The sequence below is a fragment of the Vigna radiata genome, chromosome 7, assembly GCF_000741045.1.
Source record: "Vigna radiata var. radiata cultivar VC1973A chromosome 7, Vradiata_ver6, whole genome shotgun sequence".
NCBI lineage: Eukaryota > Viridiplantae > Streptophyta > Magnoliopsida > Fabales > Fabaceae > Vigna > Vigna radiata.
The window spans coordinates 4926987-4944372 of NC_028357.1; the positions used below are offsets into that span (position 1 = coordinate 4926987).

The 17386-nt window shown below is 30.7% G+C and overlaps 1 protein-coding gene and 1 long non-coding RNA gene across 10 annotated transcripts; both read right to left on the reverse strand.

Annotated features, from left to right (window-relative positions):
* Positions 1-947: 947 nt before the first annotated feature.
* Positions 948-5290, reverse strand: LOC106769232 (probable methyltransferase PMT21). 9 transcript variants are annotated; one of them, XR_001376313.2, is made up of 9 exons: positions 5146-5289; positions 3859-4147; positions 3620-3768; positions 3317-3512; positions 2846-3056; positions 1935-2607; positions 1761-1838; positions 1302-1658; positions 948-1209 (listed from the first exon to the last, which is right to left on the reverse strand). XR_001376313.2 is itself a non-coding variant. In XM_022782931.1 (9 exons), the coding sequence occupies exons 2-9, from the start codon at positions 4110-4112 to the stop codon at positions 1436-1438; spliced, it is 1689 nt and encodes a 562-aa protein (XP_022638652.1). In that variant the 5' UTR covers positions 4113-4147; positions 5150-5290; the 3' UTR covers positions 948-1435. The 9 variants fall into 9 exon arrangements, 8 of the variants coding, with proteins under 8 accessions (XP_022638652.1, XP_022638651.1, XP_022638654.1 ...); XM_022782931.1 differs by having other exon boundaries at positions 948-1658; positions 3859-3927; positions 4023-4147; positions 5150-5290; XM_022782930.1 differs by having other exon boundaries at positions 948-1658; positions 3859-3927; positions 4023-4147; positions 5146-5290.
* A 10432-nt stretch (positions 5291-15722) lies between these two features.
* On the reverse strand, positions 15723-16290 carry LOC106767612. The gene is made up of 2 exons (XR_001376172.2): positions 16056-16290; positions 15723-15919 (listed from the first exon to the last, which is right to left on the reverse strand). It is a non-coding gene; the product is annotated as an uncharacterized LOC106767612 (long non-coding RNA).
* Positions 16291-17386: the final 1096 nt, after the last annotated feature.

Here is a 17386-nt window from a genome sequence, read left to right on the forward strand (position 1 = left end):
AAGTAATTTTAAAATATTTAAGTTTTCATTTCTTATGAATTTAGTGTCTTATAGTTCATAATGTTACTTATAATTTTTTCTGATGCCTAAGAAGAATCTCCAAGTAAAAAATAGCTAGCAATTTAGTCTCACACTAAAAATTAAATATTTATTAAATTATTGTATGGTGCTTATAAAATTATATAAGTTATGAGTTGGCACTTATAAATTTCATTTGTTATAAATTATTGATACTTAAAATTAAAGTTTTTTTGGTAAACTTTAGTGTTGATTTTTTCATTTTTGTTGGATGAAATTGAAATCTATCTTTCCATATGTTGATAAAATATTTAGAAAAAATTATAAAAAATGTTTAATCAGAAAAAGAAAATCGATGAGTCAACATTTGTTGATATTTTCTACTAGATTTTATGACTTTTTGAAATCAAGGTGGATTTGTTGAATTTCATTTGTAATGACCTATAAATAAGAGCCAATTAATCAGCTATAAATAGACTATGCAGAGATTAAGGAAGACTCACTCTTTTTTCTTCCTAATCTTATGTCTATATTTTTCTCTCCTATGTCTTTTCGTGTTTTCTTTCTTCCCTGGCCATGTTTTATGATTAATTGAAGACTTAGGTATCAAACTGTTAGAATTTGTATATTATTAAAATTATATGACTAAACCTGATATATTAAAAACTCATTGAGTTATTCAGAATAAAAATTCACATATTTGTCAACTTATAATCTTGAATTTGTGTGATGAATTAACTCGATTACATAATCTCTCTTTTATGTTGCTATTTCCCATACTGTTCCGACTTCCTTTATTTCTGATGATGAATTCATACGCATTGCATGTATTTGATAAAATGTCAACAGTCCTTGTTTGAGCAATTTAAGGTTTTTCATTGTTTGAGCAATTTAAGACACGTGCATCAGTAATCTGAGAGGTATGAAGATCATCCCAATAAACATCTTTAAACAATACAGCCAAATATTTGTTAATCAAAGTAACAGTTTAAATACCAACTCACAATGAACACAATCTTTGAACAGTGGAGAAAAAAATCATAGTATTACTATATCAAGCTCAGCATTAATAAGTCCAGTGTAGTTCTCCGTTAAACAATCTGTACAAAAATATCATCGTCCTTTCCGTGGAGTTTGATTCCTTCACAATGGCAGCATTTGGATACCAAAACACTTGTTGTTTGAAAGGGGCTGGGGAGTGTTTAAAAGGAAGCAATTGATTCATAATTATGTATATAGGAAATTCTTCTGTATAAATTAACAAAATCAGATTAGTGTGTTACCAAATGATCTTTTGACAAAGTTGAACTTCAATGATTCTTGGGTCATTATATTATAGAATTTGTCTCATCTCCAAAATGGCTTCCCTTTTGCCTCTATCCACTATACTCTACTGAGGTTCAAGTTCCATAGTTTGTCATCTTGAACCCTGGTTGGATGAATACCATAGCTTTTTCTGGCATACTAATACCTTCTGAGTGTCACTGCCAGTCTCAGTATTCTCTTTACGGCATTCCCAACGCATGCCCTTGCCAAGGGTTTCGATAGCATTGGTAAAATAACTAGATTCTCGAAAGATTGCATGACCCCAAGGTCGCAAGATTCGATCCATTTCCAGCAACACATTCTTCATTTCACACCTGCCATGCAACAATCTTTGTCAGAGCAGTCCAAATCAAGTCATGTATATATATATATATATATACACACACTGTAACTTAAATAAACATAAGAACACTCACCTGTGGCTTTCTGCTGTGAACAGACCATCAAGATGGAGTAGATCATATGTTCGAGGATATGTAGAAAAAGCCTCACACCTAACATAAGAAAATGAAATCAACATCAGAACTTACAAGACAAGAGTATATTCAAAACTAAAAGTCTCGCGCTTCATATTCAATATGGAAAAATACCAGTCGTGGATGGTTCCAATAAGGCCTCGATCAAAAACCACAGGAAGTGAATTGGAAGCATAAGATGAGACTACATTCATGACCCAAACAGGATCATCAATCAAGGCTGCAGCAAAACCTCCATATAGGGTATTCATGTCCATTACATTTCGAATTTTGTCTGTCCCAAGGTCAGGTATCAACTTCTTGTAGTACGCTACTTTCTTTTTCCATTCACTGTCATCGTGTTTGAAAGTACTATCACTGCCATGATAAACCATTGAGATCCGTTCCGGTGTAACATGCAACCGCTCAGGCCACTTAGAAATGGATGACAGACCTGATTTCTTAAACTTAGGATCTGGAACCACCATGCAATCACGAAGAGGAGTATACCATGCTGAATCTGGTTCGAGGCTATCATCACATTTAGGTGGATAGGTATCTCTAGGTAGTTTATTATAGCAATTGTTATCTGGAGACTTCTGCCATACGGCAATGTCACCCTTTTTCTTGTACATTTTAAAGCACAGTGAAGTCAGCAATTCCCGCAACTTCTCATAGTCTGATCTTTGTGCTTCAACGGTTGTGTTCCATCCACGCCACCTGCGCTCATAGTTGATTGGTGGACCAGACAACACCCAAAATCCTCCAGGACGAAGAATCCGATGTATTTCTAGGAGATAAACTCCACCTAAAATCAGATAGCCAGTAAAAAAGAATGAGAATCTAGATTCAAGCCAACATCTTAGCTCCAAGTAGAAAACTAGTAACAAATCATCAAAGCAGTAAGATTAGGGAGATATTTAAAGTCTGAAACAAATGTGGACCTAGTTTGAAATCCAAAAGTTAAGAGGATCATTGGAGTGTTGCATGAACAGGAATAAATTCTTTTTAGATGCTAAAAGTTCAAAATGCATAGGAGAAGGTACCAAATTCTGTCCACGGTATAAGGCATCTGGAGCAATGAGCCATATCAAAGGAGTTTGAAGGAAATGGAAGTCTCTGAGTAGAAATAACACCGAGAATTGCAGGAATACCACGCTCCAGAGCAAATTGAACCTGAGCTTCATGGTTGTCTCTTGGTGCAAGAGAAAGAGTTAGAATCCCACGATCAAGCAAGTCACCACCCCAGCTAGCAACCTAAAGTGTAGAGTTACACGGATCAGAATTGTTGATATAATGCAAGTCTTGGCTATAACATGTTTGAGTAACAGAATCGGATCAACAGAACATGCAATTAATCAGTTTTGTGCTTTGGGGAAAAATTAATTTGATTTGACAACATACTTGTCAACAGAACATGCAATTAAACCAGAAATTTATTGTTTATGAAGCAACTTCTAGAATTGTAATTTCGCAATTCCCTATATAAATAGTAAGACCAAAAAAAATAGACTCACCCCACAACCAGTATCAATGGCAGTTCGAATGGTCCCATCTTTCATTTCTGGAATCAGATCTTGCATTAAATCAACATATTTGCCAACACCGTTGGGGAACATAGTACCTCCACCGGGAAAGATGAATTTCTCGCCTTCCTTTTTCAACCAATGCTGATTAGACTTCTGCTTGTTAATCCAATCATATGGAACATTTCTGAAATTATACATAGCAGAAGACATGAAGGAGTGGAAAATCATCAATTTCAGGAAATTTAAATTAAGTGAACCTTTTGCTGTTAACTTGTAAAACATACACTGTACCTGTACCAACATTCATCTCTGCTCTTTGGCCATCTAATTGGAGGCTTATACCCATCTGGGGGAGGAACTAAGCATTCTTTCCTCTCAAATTTTGGAGGGCAATGGCGTTCCAACAAAGTAAGCCGGTAGGATCCAAATTTTCTCCACCTCTGTAAATTTGAGCATACTCAGTCCATTAGGAATCTTTCTCCTACAAATTCTATAGCATCAGAAAATGGAATACAATTAGTATTACTCACCCTCGGATCGGTGCAGGGAGTGTAATCTTGATAGTCTGCACTGCATTCAGGAAAACTGATGTATTTAATCTGCAGAGAACTTGTTGATGACTCCTTTGAGGATTCAACGGATTTCTGGCTGTAAATTGACTCAAAACTACCCTTTTCAGAACAAAAGATTATACCCATATAGAAAGAACATCCACACAGCACCACAAATATGACTGCCATAGGGACAATCCTGCCCTTGTCTGTCTGGGTGACTGGTTTTCCATCTTTATTGTTCATTGTCAGTGAAATAATCAACTATCTGCACAAAAGCAATAAAATCAGCATCACAATATGGAAACATTCAACCTCCCTTTCAACTATTCTTTTAAAGAATGAGAACCCCAATTCATATCTCATTCAAAATACTCAGCCCTCAGTCTTTATCAGACATAGATATAGTCACTAACAAAAAAGAGCATTTGGACAAAACCATTGTACCTAAATTATCCAATCATACTAGTTTAACTACTGAAGTTATAGACGAACACCATGTCGATACTCCCAAACACAGGACTTAAACACGATTACTACAATCAGATCAATGCAAGAATACACAAGTTCCCATGATTGATCCACAAAATGAGAATATGAAATTATGCTTGAATCCCAGTTGGTCAATACTCAGTAATCGATCACAGTTCAAAAAGCAAAAAGAAACCTCTAGATCATACACCATGCTCTGCAACAAAGGAAGAAAAGACAAATGTGACACCAATAGCATCAAATAACAGGGACATAACAATCATTTCGTTGTCCTCACTCAAACCGATGAATACTCTTTCCCTGAATCATAGGTGCGCGAGAGTGAAACATTTGAAAAAGAAAACAAAGGTAAAAGAACCCTCCAATCCAAGCTTCACTGGCTCACTTCAGACTACAGAACACGGGGAGTATAACAACACATTTAGTCCAAGAAAAAAAAACAAGAAGAGCAGAAAATGATTAAACCCCGTCTGATTGTGAAACGGGAAAAAGAATAAAACTTTTTGTCTAGTAAAAAATAGTAAAGCACGGAATAATAGCAGCAGTGCAAGTAACAAAAACATGAAATTTAAGCGAAATGAAAGGATGCAGAGAACCCACATGCAGAAATCAGATCTGTGACAGAAAATAAGGTAAAAAGAAAACATCCAAGAAGAGGAAGAATCATAGACGGGGACAAAGATCCTAATAGAAAGAGATCTGCCAGAAGAAAACAAAAAGAAAGAGAAGAAGAAGATGGGAAGGAAGCGAAAGATATGAAAGGAGGCCACTTACTTACTCCTTCTCTGTGTAGTCTCAGCTTGTGTTGGGAAGAATGAAAAGTGAACAGAAACAAACAGTGATCAGAGAGAGAGAAAAGATGAACTAAGAAGAAAAATAGTCCATGCAACAACCAGTCAGATACCTAATGCTATGACTAACTTGCTTAGCACATATATATATATTATAAGTACAAAACCATGTGCTCATGTTTGTTTCGCTTCAATTCAACGTAGTCTAACTCAACTTCTTCTTTTTTTCTGTTTCTGAAAAGAAATATAGAAATATGTAGATTTATTCTGTTTCTGACAAGAAATGTAGAAATAAATAAGTTATGTTTTTAAAATTTAGTTAATCAAGAAAAAGGAGGTGAAGGAAGAATTTAGGGTTATTTTATGTAATTATGTGGATTTAAAATATTGTGGAATAAAAAAAGTGACGCCAGCTTTTAAATTTCTTTCTTGTCAGAAACAATGACGTGAATATGTTATTAACCCTAGAAATCACTTTTGCTCAAACAAAGGGACCCTGCCACTTGCTATTCTTTTTTATCAGCTAAACACTGTTTGCCACGTTCAACTGTTATCTGCACCTTATCTCTCACTCTTTTTTTTTTTTCTTTTTAATTTCATTGCCACTGTCTCAAATAATATGAAATTAATTATATATCTAATAATTTTATTATTAGAATCCTGAATTTAAACATTAAGGTAGAATGGTCGGAGGGAGAATTAGCTGTAATGTAACGATGTTAAGAATGTAGTCAGATTTTGAGAAGACTGGGAATGTGTAGAGAAGTTGCGTTATTAGTTATCGGAAATTACGGCGTATTATTTGCAGGGTTAATCAAATTTTGAATAATAATAATAAATACTTGTGAAACTAGTTCATCCAAATGGCAACACACATGTGAACAGATGTGATGTGCAACTTTAGTAATACTTGTTCAAAAACTTATATATTTTCATAAGAATAAATAGAATACTCAAAAGACTTAACTTTTTTTTTATGTTGTGTTCTTATCCGTTTTGTTTCTTCTTTTTTGTTTGTACTTTTCTGAATTATTCTTTCTGAAAAAAATATATATATTATTCTTCTTTCATTCTAATCTTTCTCAACACATTGGTTGTTTTTGTTATATTTTGCTTTGTATACGGCATCCATGGCAGCCAGATGACCTGTGTATCGGAATATATTTTCTTTGATACATTTCAGTCTTATTAGTAGCTATTTTTAGAATAAGAAAATATATTAAATTTCTAAATTTGAATATCTTAATAACATCATCAGTGTAGAATTAATTTTAGTTATATTGTTTCTAACAAGATAATATCATGGATGTATACGGTAAAATCTATGATATTTTTAGATGTAGTGACAATCTAAAAATTAATGAGATTTGATTATTTTAATATTAAACAGTTTTATTATAAATAGTTTTGTTATAAATCAGTTTCATTATTTTAAAATTATTTTTTTAGAAATAACTTTATAGAATTTTTTACTTTCTTTATAAGAGTTATAATTCATGAGTCATCTATTTGACGATCAGGAAGTACCTAATCGACCACAGTAATGAGGTTTATGTTTCTACCAAATCAATTTCTTCAGTAGAGCAAGTAAGTTTCAATTCTTTTTTCCTTTTCGTTCATAAATCTGTTTTAAAGGAAGTTAATAATGTTACATGTGTAATCATGCATCTCTTACACGTTCTTGATTCATCTAGAGTTCTAAGGACTATGTCCGTTTCAAATTTGATATTTCGCAGGCTCGTCTAGGTATTTCCTTATGGTTCAAGTAATCGGCGAAGCGTTTTGAAAAGTTGGGAAATTGGTTTAGAGGTAAGGGAAGCTATATTTTCTTTAATTGATGTTCTATATGAGTATTTAATGGTTTGTAGTGAAAAGTTTGTGATATGTTAGTTGCAACCAAGTTAATTGAGTATTTTAGGTATGTGATGATGAAATGTTGTTGTGAATTGTATTGTATGTTGATTTGAAGTGGAATTGAATGTTGATATGTTAAATTGTCTATTTGGAATGTGTATTATGAAGTTTATAGATTAAAGAGTTGAACTGTAGAAGTTTTAATGGTGTTTTTGAAAAAGATGAGATCCTAGGTAATGAAATTGTGAGAAAGGGGTGATGAACTGGTTTGATGCAGTGGGAGTGTCTAGGAGTTGTTTTGTGACTTGATCAAATATTTAAAAGGGAAAGAATCTGAGTTATGAGTGATGTGGTGGTAATTAGGTAAAGCCTATGTTGGTTTAGAACTAAATTCTTGGGGTTGGACTAGTGAAAACTTGAATTGGGGGTTTTGTGAAAAATTGGTCATTTTGGTTGATGTTCTTGAGTCTTTTGGGACTTGTTAGAGTCCCTAACTTGTTTAAAAACAAGTTAAAACTAGTAGAATTCAATTTGGGATTATAAAGTGAGGTTTTGGTTAATTTTGGATTGGAATCTTGTGAGCAATCACTTTAAAATGAGTTTAGGTTGGTTTAGATACATTTGTTTAGGTCCATTTGAGTGTATAATACAATCTAGGAGTGTTAGAAGTTGAAAAAAAGACATAAAATTGGTCAGGAGTGGTTGAGATGTGAAAATTCTGCAGTTTTTGTGCTGCAGAATTATGCAGTCTCGTTGAGCAAACAAACTTGGTACGTTGAGCGAGTGGGCTTTAGCTGAGCGAATAGACTTGGTGTGCTGAGCGAGAGGTGAGTGAGCAGAATCCACTATTTTTGTTTCGCACAACGAGTTTGGTGCGTTGAACGACTATTCTAAAACCTATTTTGATAATTTCTTTTTTTGTTTTATGATAACGTTGAGCTATGTTTTGATTTTTAGAATGGTGTAGAAGTATTTATGATATTATATGATTATTAATGTTATATGTTGTAATTCAATGTGAAAGTATATGGGTATAATTATGGTTTCAAATGTATGGAAGAGAGTTCCAAGGAGAAATTTCTCAATGGTGGTTTCAAGGGTTGTAAGTATGAATATGGAAAACTCAGTCTTGGAGTTCATCCTAACATTCTAATGGTCACCCAATTTTCAAGTAGAGAATGGTGAGGCATGTCGTGAGAATAGCAGGAGATCTTAGTCTAGGGGCTTTACCTTTACCTAAGGCAAGTGATAACGGACTAACCTTGTGTGACAGTTTGGGGTAGGCCAGCTGTTTAACCACGACAAGTGCAGGAATTGTCATAGCTACATATTCATAATAATCCGCATAATCAAATTGAAAAAAAAAGGATTGTCATGCATAAAGTGTTTGCTTGATTTGGTGTGAGATGTGTATCTTTAAGTAAAATGTTTGATATGTTTTAATGTATTATGAAAATGTTTTGTATCACTAGTTTACCCTTCCTTCTGTGCTTGTTTGTCTATGTTGTTTTCTCTTTTGCAATTATCACCTTAACCAGTGTGAGCTTAGGGAGGACATCTTTCAGGGGATCCATCAGTTTGTTGAGAGATAAACAACCAAATAGAGAGTTTTATTCTTTAATGGTAGAATCTTCGTGTTTAGTAATTTAAAGTTTTATCGTAAGTTATCATCCATGTAATATTTTATTTTAGTAGTTTTATTCTACTAAAATGAGATGTTACATATACTAAATAGTGTTACTTTGTATTTTGTAAAGACAAAGAGTGACCAAAATTGAAATATATATATATATATATATATATATATATATATATATATATATATATATATATATATATATATATATATATATATATATCCTTGTGAAATAAAAACAAAATTTCTCATTTCTTAGTCTACTTGTTTGTTGAAGACTACGTACCAACTTGTTTAGTTTATAAACTCGTCCAATAAATTTTCTTACTTCTTCGTAAAATGGCATTATTAACATATAGTAGGTTAAGATGTCAAATGTTTATATTTATAAAACAAAGTAAAAGTTTAAGAGTTAATTTGCTATAGAATAAAATATATTTAAAAAGTCTTGACTTTCAAAAACATACTAAAGCTTCAACATTATTTATTCTTTTTTTTTTTTCATGTTATGAAATGAGCGTATGGTATTATTACCACATATGTTTGAATCACTTTTTTTTACTAGTGATCTACACAAACTCATTGATGACGAGAATATTTTTCTATCATAAATTTTTATCACTTTGTACCTATAACTTATTGTTTACAACTTTCACATTATTCTTATTAACAACACTTAAGGTGAAAAATACAATATGTTTTGTATTTTACTGTTTTTCGTTGTATTGTAATTATGTTATTAATATGAATCGTTTTCAACACTTAATTAATGGTTGATATTCGTTATTGGTGTGTTGGATTTGATATATGTGAAAAAGGGAAATGAAATGACGATAAAAAGAAGATGAAAACTCAATTTCTCACTCATTTTTGTAAAAAGTATTTAATGGGACGATGAATATCATATTGTATTGTAGACCATAATTGGTTCCTGAATAATGACAAGAGAACAACAAAGAAACAAACAGATCCTTATTAAAGATCATGAAACATAGTAATGCTTCGTGCTTGCAATCATACCAACCATGATGTTTTATTAACTTCCATTAGTTGAAAAACTCAGTATTATAGCACGCTCATACAGAACATGTCACCATGCATCAATAACTACCGTAATAAATTGTAATTAATGCAAAGTAGTTGTAGTCTCCAAAAAGTGGACTAAAATATGCATAAATATAAATGGACGTTCATTTATCACCATCATCAATATTAAAAGAAATTTTTGTCTCAAACCACCATTTTCTATTGTTTAAACTTGCCTTCTATTTTTCTTTTAAATATTTTATTAGTTAGTGTACCGTATGTTCTATAGTCACCACTGTGTATCGTATGGTCTGTCATCCAATCAGGTCGTTCTTTTAAGATGTCTTTCGAGTTTGTCCAACCAATCAGGTCGTCTCTTCAGAACTTCCTTCCAGACTATGTCCAGCGATAATGACTCATTAAGTCTCTAATACAAATTAAAGTGTTATTGAGTCATCATTAGACTAGCAAAAGATAAAGACCTATCACGACTAGTATAAATAAAGGTTTCAGGTATGAATTTTGGATCACGATGTACAATATATGCATTACTTGATGTGTCAACCGTTCAGTTACATTACTAACTTGAGCATCAGAGTGTCTTTGATAGATACTCATCCACACGACTTGGACAAGGAAGAGGGAGAACGAACAATGTAACTTGGAGAATGGAGGACAACTAGGAAACCCGTCTGGTCTTCAAGACAATATGGAATACTTTGAGTAAGAGACTTCAACCCTTTCAAGACAACATGGAATACTTTGAGTAAGAGACTTCAACCCTATACTCGAAACACTTAGCATGAAATATTTAAATTCATTTTTGTCTTCAATTTTAATATATTTTAGTTTTTAAATTTTAAAATTAATTAAATATAATTTTTTTTAATTTACGTTATTTTTTTTATATGTCAAATACATTTTTTAACTAATAATAAAGCAAAATCGTGTTGTGTAAATAATTTAAATGTTAATATGAAATATGTTTAATAAGCCAAATATTTTTTATGTAATTAAATTAAAATAATTCATTTTTAAAACTTGAAAACTAAAATGTATCAAAATTTTGAACAAATTTCAGATTTATCTTAAAGTCCATATACTAAAAACATATTTAGTCCATTATTTTAAAGAAAAATGAAATTCAAAATTACCAAAAAAAAAGTTTAACTAACTTTCTCACAATACTAAGATAACCCAACTAATCCTAATTACCAATAATATTTGGTTTGGATGTTTTCATAATAACCAAATAAAGTCATGTTTGATACTTTTCATAAAATATGACGAAAATTTTCATGGCTAACATGTCTTCCTTGTGGAGTTTGGTGAGGCAGGTAGCTGTACGACTTTATTAGGTTTCAATTGTCCAAACACACTCTTTTCAATGCAACTTTATTAAATAACGTATTTAAGATTTTTAATTTATAATAAAAAAAATGGTCTTAAAAGTAATTTTATTAAAATATAAAAAAATGAATCTAACAACATTTTTGTATTAAAAAAAAATTATAAATATCATGATATAATCACATAAAGCTAAATAAAAGATGAAGATATGAATTTAGATCACCTAAATTGTTAGAAATCGAGACGTGAATATAAATTTCATATTAAAAAAAAAGTAAAACATTATATAAAAATAAAAAAATATTAATTTATTATTTTAAAATTTTTAATAAAAAATCATATCAATTTTTTATATGATTGGATTAATATATTATTATTTTCAAGTTAACCTATCTTTGAAAAATCCAACAACACTACTAAATGATGGTAAAATAAAAAAAAATAAAGAGAGCACTTTCTATCGGTTGACTTTATTGATTGATAAGGTTGTTTTTGATGTGGTTATTCCATTATTGGTGGTACTACTGTCAAAGGTTGAGCACGTCGATGTCAGGAACAACAACGTGAATCAATAAAAGCTATGAACAAAATTGTTGAAAAATTCTTTGGTTTGAAAATGGATGTTTAATATCTGGTAATGTTTTAAACTTGTACGAATTTTTTGTGATGATTTTTCTTTCACATATTGAGAAAGTAATAAATGGTTGAAAATGGTAATTTCTTGTAGATAATAAGTTCCATATTTGACGGAACACTTGGTGTTATGTTCCATTCTTTTGCCTCACAACAAGATAGGACAAGTCAAAACTTAAATGCATTTTCTATTTCATTTACAATGAAAACAATAACAAACTACAAAGGTCAAACTCTGAATTTATAATTCATGATAATGTTACATTCTGAACTTAAAACAGATCAAATATTAATGAACAATAAAATTTTCTATTAATTAAACAATCTCTAATACTCATTATTAAAACAATATGTAACAGCTTATTTATATTGACTATTGACAACAATATAAATGAAATTAGTATATAATCTTCTAATTGTAAAACACCTTAGTTTCTTGATTTTTTTCTATAGGATGAAAAAAACAGGAAATAAATTATACGTGATTATAGATGATTATCATAATCCCTTTATTTAATATGTATTAGTTATTTTTCTTTAAGTCTTCATATTTTAATTTAATCTCTCAATAAATTAAAGTATTGTTTATGACATATGTTTCTTAACTATAACTTAATTAATTAGATCAATTAGCTAATAAAATATAATCATCCTATTTTTAATATAATATAATGATTATTTTTGTTGAATTTTTATTAAATATTAATTTTTTTTGGTTTATATATATATATATATATATATATATGACTCAAATTGCTAATCATCTTCTACCAGTCACAAATACATATAATCTTATCAATCTTTACATATATGTTAGACTTTATGAGCTCAAAATTATCATTATATATCTTAAACATATAAAAAAGATCTCATCCATGAATTACATCTGCATATAAAATCAAAACAGTTTTCATTGCATCAATCGCAAACAAACTTGAAAATGATCACTAATGTTGACATAATCAAATGACATAGATTCATCACAAAATGTGTAGCATGAAAGTGACATGTGCAGATCTATTTTCAATTGATCCTAACTTTATCTCAATGAGATCAATATAATAACCTTAATATAAAAAGTGTAATTTATGAATAATAAACCAAATATTTATTACACCAAATATGTCCAAAAAACCATGTATGCATACATGAAACCAAACATAAAACACAAATACACAAAAGTGATTAACTCCCACTATGAGGAATATGATCATGAAAGACCTTAAGTGTAATAGTAAGATATGCTATCATGGAAATATCTCCACTATGTACCCTGTAACAACCAAGAACTTGGTGTCAATGTGTTTTGACTTGCTTAAGCTCCTATTGTCATCAGACTATAATACAGTTGATTTGTTGTCACGGTATAACTTAAGTGGTCTTTCAATTCATTATACAATGCACAACCGTGTGACAAAAACTCAGTCATATTCCTTGATTTGATGTTTCATAGCATGCTACAAATTATGCAACCATAATGAATGAAGCCTAAGGGTTTGCTTGGCATTAGACCGATAAACCATACCACTAGTTAGCATGAAGATGTAACTTGAAGTGGATCTTTGCAATGGTCTCTAACTAGTCTGACCTTACATATGTGAGCTTATAAACCTTTATTCTCTTAAAAAGCATCATAACTCTTTTTAATGCTTTCTAATGATCCCTTAATGTATTGCTTAAATATCTACCTAAATTTATATTGGACATCAATTGAGATTGAACTTGTCTTCCTTAAAAACTAGATAATCCCCTTATTTACAATCCTTCATGTTGAATCCTTTAAGTATGTCATCAACATACAAGACCAGAAGACAAGATATTTGTTTTACTTTATAAATGGATTCTGTCGATATCTGTTTTACTTTATAAATGGATTCTGTCGGTCTGCAAACCATATTATTTGGGTTTTCTAATACAAAGTTTTATTGTTGCACCAAATAAATTGGGTTGTCAATATTATCTTTGAGAAACGTCGTTTTAACATCCATTTGATAATGCTCTAAATCATAAAGTGCAACAAGAGTCATGATTGTTCTAAGAGAATCTTTCGATGAAACTAAAGAGAAAGTCTCTTTAAAAATAATAAACCCCTTCCTTTTTTTGTAATTCCCTTCGCCACGAGACAAACCTTATATCTTTCCACATTACCTTTAAAATCCCTCTTGGACTTAAATATTCACTTACTACCAATAGGTCTCACACCTTCTAGTAGTGGAATAAGTTCTCAAACCTTATTATCTTGCATAAACTTATACTCCTGATGAAGAAGAGGTTTCTGAGGATCTTAAGTTTGTTCTTGTAGAGATGATGAACTTGGTAAAGGTTTTGAAATTGTTTCATCATAAGCAATTACATGAATAAGATCTAGAATTTCCACTAATTCTTCCCTTAAGACAATTGTAATCTTATTCTTCCCTCCAAACTCAATATCCTCTAAGAATGTGGTTGTTCCATCTCAAAAGGATATCTTTAATTTGGGATAATAGAATTTATATCCCCTTATCTGTTGTTTAGGTTTGTTTACTTTTAATGCATTTCACACAAAAAAACATGGTTGGTGAAATCAATATTACGCTCAGTACCATATAATTTCGTATTTAAGAATTTATTCACTGTAGCAAATCACCGTATTAAACATGTATAGACTATCATTAGTAAAACGTAAATTGGTTTCAACAATAATTAAATTTAAAAACAATTTGAATTCTTTATTTCCAAATAAAGACATAACATAATTTGTTAAAAAAAAAAATGAAATACAATACAACTAAATCAAATCTAAATAAAAAAACAACCCACATTAGTAATAGATTAATCTTTCAAAATCAATTAGCTTCGGAATAGATCAATCAATCTTTCAAAATCAATTAGCTTCGGAATAGATCAATCAATCTTTCAAAATCAATTAGCTTCCGATAACTTAAGCAACCTTTTTTTGTGGGAGGAGAATTGACTCCCACAAAACCACCAAAATCAATCACCATTCTCATCCAAGCACCTACAACACACGAGTTTCTTCCCCAACCTCTGCATGCCATGGAATAGCTGGGCCATTCGTGTAAATAGTATTTATGCAAATATAAACACAGGCTAAGTAAGTTTCCAAAGGGATATTACTACTCTTAACATATCCGACAACTTCAAAATACTTGTGATTTATTTCTAGAGATTCCCATCCCAAAAATTTGTTTGATTTAGATTAAGATCTTTCATCTTAAAATTTTATGTCAATTATTTCTTCAACATAATAATTTCCATCGTATTAAACCATACCCTTCACATGTGGTCAATATACAGAACAAAAATAATGTTACTATTAACATGTTTATAAAACTAAATTTTATAAAAGGGTATAAAGTTTTCCAAATTTTAAAACTAAATTTTCAGAACATAATTTCCAAAACACAAATTTTAAAACATATATTTCAAAATCAGTTTTTCGGAATAAAATTATCTGAACATATATGATGTCTTTTAAATGAAATTTTAAGAATGTTCTAAAAGTAAAAGATGTTTACAAGGTACAATTAGTAATTATGGAAATGCGGGCTAGTAAAACATATTTGGACAAAACCAAGCCCATTTAAGTATCTGTGTAAGCAAGGACTTCCTACCCCTATCAAATTTTCTTATATTACACCCTGTAACAAATTAAAATATATCTTTTCTTTTCTAGCATACAATCACCCCCAAGTTCTTCTGCGAACTTGATGGAGTGCATGCACCATCAAATTTGATAGTGTGTAGGAGGTCCTTGCCTATATTTGTTCTGATGTTTATGATTTGGGTACGGTTACAATTAACTAGTATTTTTCCCTTATTTTTAAAGGTTATTTTACTTTCATCCAATAAAAATGAACTAATATTTGGTTCCTATAATACCATTAGCTCCTATAACAATTTAATTTAAATTAAAACAAAAATTAAAATGAAAGATAAACCTAAATCTGCAGATAAAAAACCAAGATCAAATCGGTTCCACAGCCAGATATAATTCGAAGAAACAAACCATGCAATAACATTGGAAAGGGGAAATCAAATTAACATAGCGGTTGTAAAAGTATTGAGATGTGTGGTGGAATTAGTAGACAAACAGCGTTAACAATGATCCGTTCATCTGTGGATCCACCACGGCAGTTGTCTGGCTGCCTGCTGACGAATCAGCTCTCACTTTACGCACAATAGCTCAAAGGCCTCTCCACGTTATCGGAGGGGCCTACGATACAGGGTGCGTCTTAAACACATTCCTATACACCAACTGTGACATTTCCGCAAATTCAAAAAACCAGCAAAAAACGATTCAAAGGGAAAACAAACGGATTCAGCAAATGAACAGTGAGAAAACGATAATCGGTGTATTTCAAAATACAAGAATGGGAGAGAAGCGAAAATACTCGCTCTTTGCTGGTGAGCAATGTTGATCCAGAGCTATCGTGAATTCTATTGCAGCTGCTCTGGCTAGGGTTTGGATTGGCAGCGTTAGGAGTTGAGAATATATAGCGAGTGGAGCCGCACCCGGGGTTTGCACTTTGCCCTTTTCTACAGCCAACCCTAATTATCGTAACTAACCAGAAAGTACTAACATTGTTATTTTTTTAATTTGAAATTCGAAGAGATGTTTTACCTTTTTTATTTTCTAGATTTACTTTCAGCCATGCTTTTTTTTTTTAATATTTCTATTTTATTGTGCTTAAAGAGAGAATGCAAAGGAATTATTAAAAATTAAAATAAAAACAATAAAATTGTTTTAATACATTTTTTAAAACAAAAGTAAAAATGTAAAAGAAAACTAAGACATTGTTTAAACAAATTAAACAACTAGAAATATTTTAATTTTTGAATTAGATTTTGTTCTTATTTACCAGAACTTGCTCAACCGAGGTAAAGAAAAAAAAGCAAATTTCTTAAAATGTTAAGTTGAAACTTTTAATATTTTAATTGCTGAACTTTTGATGAAGATAAAGGAAAGAGTAATTATGAAATATTCAGTGTTTAGATTAATAAGAATAATAAAAAATATTCAGCATATGTATATTATGAGAAATTTTTAACTTTAAGAATGAGTTATTATCATTTTAGATATTATATCATTCTAATAGTTGACATTTCATTTTTTTTCATGATATATTTTTTTTTTTTTATATATATATATATATATATATATATATATATATATATATATATATATATATATTGTTTTATGATGTGAATTAGGGATTAAAAAAAAGTTTTGTTCAATGGGTCAATCTATTAATTTGATAAAAAAATATCGGTCGGGTCATGTATTTGAATTTGTCAACCTAAAGCAACTTGACTCATCAGTCTCTTAGACCATAATGCAGGCTAACTCGTAATTCGTTTTAAATGTATTATTTCCTTTTTGTTAATCACCTAAACATCTACATGAAAAAACAAAACAAAACATAGACTCAGGGTCACTAGTCCACTTACCCATCCAAAGATAGGATGAGTTCAATTTTTAAAACCATTATTGGTTGGACCCAACCTAAATTTGGCAGGTCAAAACTAAGGCAGATTGACTCGTTTTGACACCTCTAATATAATGTTTAGAATTCTCATTATTTTGCTTGAAGTGTGGAGTGTTTTAAATTCTTAACTTGCCTTATGTTCAAACATTGCTCCAACTAGCAATACTTAATATCTTTTTTTGCCTTTCAAGCCTTCATGAGAACATTTAGCTTTTTCTATCATCGTTTATCACCGT